Raw genomic sequence first — 6,662 nt, 5'->3', positions numbered from 1 at the left:
ACAAACTTTTTTTTTAATCCAGATAAATCCAATTAATGATAAACATCTTAAAATTAGGGATTTTTTAAATATTTGTTTCCTAGCAATCTTACATAATGATGGCATATCTAACTAAACCAGCGTTTCTCAAAGTGTGGGGCGCACCCCACTGGTGGGGAATAGAGACATGACAGGTGGGGCGCGAGGAACGGGAGGAAATTTCACTTTAAATTTTTTTTTTAATTATTATATTTTTAGATTATTTTTTTTACTATGCTTTCATTTTCTATACACACTGTAAATCACTTTGTGATTCTGTCTGTGAAATCCGCTATATAAATAAATGGAAATTACCGGTACTTATTTTTACTGTAGGCTATTTCTCGGTAGGAGCGAAAGTTTGACAGACATAGCAACAGTAACTAATGGGGGCGGGGCTAAGCGGAACAAACTTTCGCGCGGATGGGTAGCAGGCTAATGTGTGGATCACAATTACACAAATATATACATTTGTGACTCACACCTCAAAGGTCGTCGAGCCAGAGCCAGCGCCTGCAGAGAAACAAAAATGTGACGGGCACGCACTGTGTCATTCACCGGGAAGCACTTGCGTCAAGGCAGCTCAGCCCCGAACTCAATGAGGTTTTAACAGATGTTGTGAGCGCGGTAAATTTGATCAAAACACGACCACTGAAAGCGCGACTGTTCTCTGCACTGTGTGAGGAAATGGGAGCTGATCATACAGCCGTGCTGTTTCACAGTGAAGCAAGGTGGCTCTCCTGGGGGAAAGTGCTGTCAATTGCCCTGTCTTGCCAAATGCATAGCTCCTCCTTTTTTTTTTTGCAAAGATTGCAAAGTGGCACTTTTATTGTATTTATTATTGAACTTGATGCAAGTTATTTGATTTATTATTGAACTTGATGCAAGTTATAACACTTTTGTTTGATTTATTATTGAACTTGATGCAAGTTATAACACTTTTTTTGATTTATTATTGAACTTGATGCAAGTTATAACACTTTTTTTGATTTATTATTGAACTTGATGCAAGTTATTGGATTTATTATTGAACTTGATGCAAGTTATAACACTTTTTTTGATTTATTATTGAACATGATGCAAGTTATAACACTTTTTTTTATTATTGAACTTGATGCAAGTTATAACACTTTTTTGATTTATTATTGAACTTGATGCAAGTTATAACACTTTTATTTGATTTATTATTGAACTTGATGCAAGTTATAACACTTTTTTGATTTATTACTGAACGTGATGCAAGTTATAACACTTTTTTGGATTTATTATTGAACTTGATGCAAGTTATAACAGTTTTTTTTATTTATTATTGAACGTGATGCAAGTTATAACACTTTTTTTGATTTATTATTGAACTTGATGCAAGTTATAACAGTTTTTTTTATTTATTATTGAACGTGATGCAAGTTATAACACTTTTTTGATTTATTATTGAACGTGATGCAAGTTATAACACTTTTTTTGATTTATTATTGAACTTGATGCAAGATATAACACTTTTGTTTTATTTATTATTGAACTTGATGGAAGTTATTTTATTTATTATTGAACTTGATGCAAGTTATACCCCAGCTGCACAGTTATTTTATTTATTATTGAACTTAATGTTATTTTATGTTATTGAGTTCGAATGTATACAACTTGATGTTCAATAAATTTGAAAATGTTAAAGCTTGGCATTAGCGCTCTGTTGGGGCGATGGGGGCAGGTGGGGCTTGAAAACTCCCCCTTGTCCAAAGTGGGGGATGACAAAAAAAGTTTGAGAACCACTGAACTAAACCATGTCCTAAAAATCCTCTCCTGGCAAAAATCCTCTTAGTTTTAACAACTACTGGTGACTAAGTGACAAACATCATGTCTGACAGGTTATTGCACATTTTCAGGAGAAAGGAACCATGGGGATAAAAAAAACGTAGGATTTGTTCATAAAAACCTGCCAAGGAGCGGTTTAGGTTTATAGAGTAAGTAACTTTCTCTGAGTTTGACTTACATCTTTCTTAAACTGGGTCAGGGTTTTAATACTAAGAGTTTTTCTCTTAACCTTGCAGTCAAAAAATAGGGCAGAACTTTTAATTTTTACTGCTTCTAGCGATTTAAAGTAGGCAATAAAATGATAACATTCATTATACAGTTGTACTACTACAGCAGTATTTTAGTGGTACTTGGAATATATTTAGTGGTTAAAGGGTTTAAATACGCCCACGCGCTGTTTACTATTTATAGAATTCCACGCCGCAAGTGTTTATATTAACCTAATAACAGTTTTGTGTCTAGTTTTTGATTGGCTGTGTGGGAAAAGGGGCGGGGCTACAACCCGGAACCTCTTGAGTGGTTTGAGTGAAAGCTCCTCTTTGACAGCACATTTTCTTCTTTTCTCTTCTTTTCCCCCCGGAGCAAACTCTGCTTTTTCGCCTAAAGTCTGCTCGATTGTCCTGGAACCAGCCTGACATGTTTGGCCGCGGCTTGAAGAAGAGAGATGCAAAAAGCCCGGTAAGTACAAGTTTTCCTACAAAAAAAAACAAAAAAACACAAACAAACAAACATTTTCATTATACAGATTTTGTTGTGTTTTACGCCTAAGCTGGTAATTTGTTTGTGTCCCGTTGCTATGGTAACGGCGTCGAGTTACATCTGCCTTAATTGTTTACTGCATGCCTAAATTGTTTGTTCATGTACTTCCTGAGAAAACACCTCTATTAGTGTTTATTTATCTATTTGTCTATCATGTCATGTATTGATATAACATTACAAATCCATCCATCCATCCATCATCATTAACCTTTAAAGGTGTGCAAAGAAGCACACACTGGAACAAATGTAGTAATTAAAGTGCTTTTTTCACTCTAGTACAGTGGTGTCAAACTCATTTTAGCTTACATGGAGGAAAATCTGTTCCCAAATGGTAAAATCATGGCATGATAACTTAAAAATAAAGACAACTCCAACCAAGTTGTTTTCTTTGTTTTTACTTTGGCCAAAAATAGAACAAGCGCATTATGAAATAAGTACATTTTATTCGTAAAGTGCTTTTCACCAATAAAATCACAAAGCGCTGTAGAAAACAGGCGAAGTAAAACAACCATTCAATTTAAAACAACGGGGGCAACATCGTAAAAAGGATACAAAGTGGATTAAAAATGATAGTTAAAAGGTGCATTAAGTAAAAGCTTTACTTAAATGTTTCTAGTTTCAAGTTTATTCACAATTAGAGATGTCCGATAATGGCTTTTTTGCCGATATCCGATATTCCATACTTGCCAACCCTCCCGGATTTTCCGGGAGACTCCCGAAATTCAGCGCCTCTCCCGAAAACCTCCCGGGACAAATTTTCTCCCGAAAATCTCCCGAAATTCAGGCGGAGCTGGAGGCCACGCCCCCTCCAGCTCCATGCGGAACCTGAGTTCGCTTTCCCACAATATAAAGAACGACTACAGTAAAGCAGTCCGTCTGCCGTAAACAGCAATGTTGTGACACTCTTAAACAGGACAATACTGCCATCTAGTGCATTTGATGAAAGCACTTTTGTGCGTGCCACACAGCAATGCATCATCAGAGAGGGTGTTCAGCATGGTTAGAAAAATAGTGACAGAGAATAGAACAACGATGGACAATTGTCCATCGTTGTTCTATTCTCTGTTAAGGGTTGAATTCAACCCTTAACTCAACAATGAGTAGATGAGTGTTATGTGTGTGTATATGTGTAAATAAATGAACACTGAAATTCAAGTATTTCTTTTATTTATATATATATATATATATATATATATATATATATATATATGACCTGTCATCCCTCAACAAGCGCAGCGAAATTGTAACAGCATGCCGCCACAGACGGAAACACCTCCTAGGTAACACATGAGCCAATCACCACGCCCCTACACCAGCCTGTACCCACCCACTCTGTGCCCTATATAATCCATGATATGTGAATGCTCCCATTAAAATCTCCTGATGATTGAGGGAACCCCCCCTCATGAAACAGGCCTGTAGAGATGAAATAGTCTTGTGATTTTTTTCCCACACATACATATATTGCGCTCTACTACGGTATCGAGCACTATTTTTTGGATAACCTTATTAAGACATATATATATATATATGTGTATATATATATATATATATATATATATATATATATATATATATATATATATATATATATATATATATATATATATATATATATATAATTCACTGAAAGTCAATTATTTCTTATATATATATATATATATATATATATATATATATCCATCCATCCATTTACTTATTCCCTTCGGGGTCGCGGGGATATATATATATATATATATATATATATATATATATATATATGAAATACTTGACTTGGTGAATTCTAGCTGTAAATATACTCCTTCCCTCTTAACCACGCCCCCAACCACGCCCCCGCCCCAACCACGCCCCCGCACCCACCCCCCACCTCCCGAAATTGGAGGTCTCAAGGTTGGCAAGTATGCGATATTCCGATATTGTCCAACTCTTAATTACCGACTCCGATATCAACCGATACCGATATATACAGTCGTGGAATTAACACATTATTATGCCTAATTTTGTTGTGATGCCCCGCTGGATGCATTAAACAATGTAGCAAGGTTTTCCAAAATAAATCAACTGAAGTTATGGAAAAAAATGCCAACATGGCACTGCCATATTTATTATTGAAGTCACAAAGTGCATTCTTTTTTTTAACATGCCTCAAAACAGCAGCTTGGAATTTGGGACATGCTCCCCCTGAGAGAGCATGAGGAGGTTGAGGTGGGCGGGGTTGAGGTGGGGTGGAGGGTAGTGTATATTGTAGTGTCCTGGAAGAGTTAGTGCTGTAAGGGGTCCTGGGTATTTGTTCTGTTGTGTTTATATTGTGTTACGGTGCGGATGTTCTCCCGAAATGTGTTTGTCATTCTTGTTTGGTGTGGGTTCACAGTGTGGCGCATATTTGTAACAGTGTTAAAGTTGTTTATACAGCCACCCTCAGTGTGACCCGTATGGCTGTTGACCAAGTATGCATGCATTCACTTGTGTGTGTGTGAAAAGCCGTAGATATTATGTGACTGGGCCGGCACGCAAAGGCAGTGCCTTTTAAGGTTTATTGGCGCTCTGTACTTCTCCCTACGTCCGTGTACACAGCGGCGTTTTAAAAAGTCATACATTTTACTTATTGAAACTGAGACCGATAATTTTGAAACCGACACCGATATTACATTTTAAAGCATCTATCGGCCGATAATATCGGCTGTTCGATATTATCGGACATCTCTATTCACAATACCATATTACGATTACAACAGTAGTGAATATCCATTTAAGGATGGTGGTAAGTGAAAGGGTCCCCCAGATAAGCTAGAAGAAGCTTTTGGCAGGGGGTCCAGAGGTCAGTATATGCATGGAATGCTGAAACATGGTGGCAAGCACAAAAACACAATATGACAAACAATAATAGGAGCACAAAAGCAAGCATACACATACATACATACATACATACATACATACATTCAACCACGCACAACCCAACAGTAGTCATGCCATTCACATGAGGCATTAGAGATAGGTGGTTAATAGGTATGATTTCAGTTTCTTTTTGAAGTTGGAGAATGATGAGTCTCTCATCAAGCCGGTTCCAGATCTTTGGTCCCCTGCATACAACACTTCGAGCAGTGCAAGCCAGTGGACGATGTTTATCTGATATCAGGTCAAAGTTACGAGTGTTGTGGGCATGCTGGGGACGATAGATAGGAACTAAGCTACAGAGCCTGAGATTCAGCCTGTGGATGACTTGATAGGTTAGACAAGCATTGTGATAAATATAGAACTCTGTCAGTCTTAAGAGATGATAATTTATGGAATAGATGTCGAGTGGGGGCATTAAGCTTGGACCATGACAGGGCCCGTATGATTTTCTTTTGCATGGATTCTAATTTGTGAAGGTAGCTAGGGAAGGTGTTACACCAGATGACATTACAGTAGTTTAGATGTGGTTCAAAGAGAGTTTTGTATAGAGTAAGTAGAGCAAACTTAAACGTTTCAACTAGGGATGTCCCGATCCAGGTTTTTGCACTTCCGATCCGATACCGATATTGTTTTTGCACTTCCGATCCAATACCGATACTGACCGATACCGATACTGACCGATACTGGCCTATCCGAGCATGTATTAAAGTTTAAAGTTATTTAGCCTACTTAGTTGTCAGAATCATGTTGAAAGGGTTTTAGTACTCTTGATAACAACTAGCCAGCTGAATTAGGGGAGTTTGAATAATACACAATGGTTGGTAACAAGAAACTGACCTGTTTATTCAAGGAGAAACACAAAATAGACAAAATGATACATGACAAACAGAAATGGCATCATTGAACTAGGGCTGGGCGATATGGCCTTTTTTTAATATTGCGATATTTTAAGGCCATATTGCGATACACGATATATATCTCGATATTTTGCCTTAGCCTTGAATGAACACTTGATGCATATAATCACAGCAGTATGATGATTCTATGTGTTTACATTAAAACATTCTTCTTCATACTGCATTAATATATGCTACTTTTAAACTTTCATGCAGAGAAGGAAATCACAACAAAAAAAAATCACTATTTTTTTCATACGGTGTTGATGTGGAAATGTTTGC

General features: G+C 37.0%; 1 protein-coding gene across 1 annotated transcript in view; it reads left to right on the top strand.

Moving 5' to 3' along the window:
• The first annotated feature begins 2,361 nt into the window (after nt 1-2,361).
• The window catches only part of prickle2b (prickle homolog 2b), a 363,308-nt gene continuing 359,007 nt past the window's right edge, over nt 2,362-6,662 (top strand). Inside the window, exon 1 of the mRNA XM_061932665.1 lies at nt 2,362-2,508. Within this exon, the coding sequence (XP_061788649.1) occupies nt 2,467-2,508 (42 nt within the window). The 5' untranslated portion in view covers nt 2,362-2,466. The remainder of the gene's footprint in view (nt 2,509-6,662) is intronic.

The sequence above is a fragment of the Nerophis lumbriciformis genome, linkage group LG38 (genome assembly GCF_033978685.3).
Source record: "Nerophis lumbriciformis linkage group LG38, RoL_Nlum_v2.1, whole genome shotgun sequence".
In the NCBI taxonomy this organism is placed as follows: domain Eukaryota; kingdom Metazoa; phylum Chordata; class Actinopteri; order Syngnathiformes; family Syngnathidae; genus Nerophis; species Nerophis lumbriciformis.
Note: the sequence above shows the minus strand (reverse complement) of the source record. Positions and strands in the feature narration are given on the sequence as shown.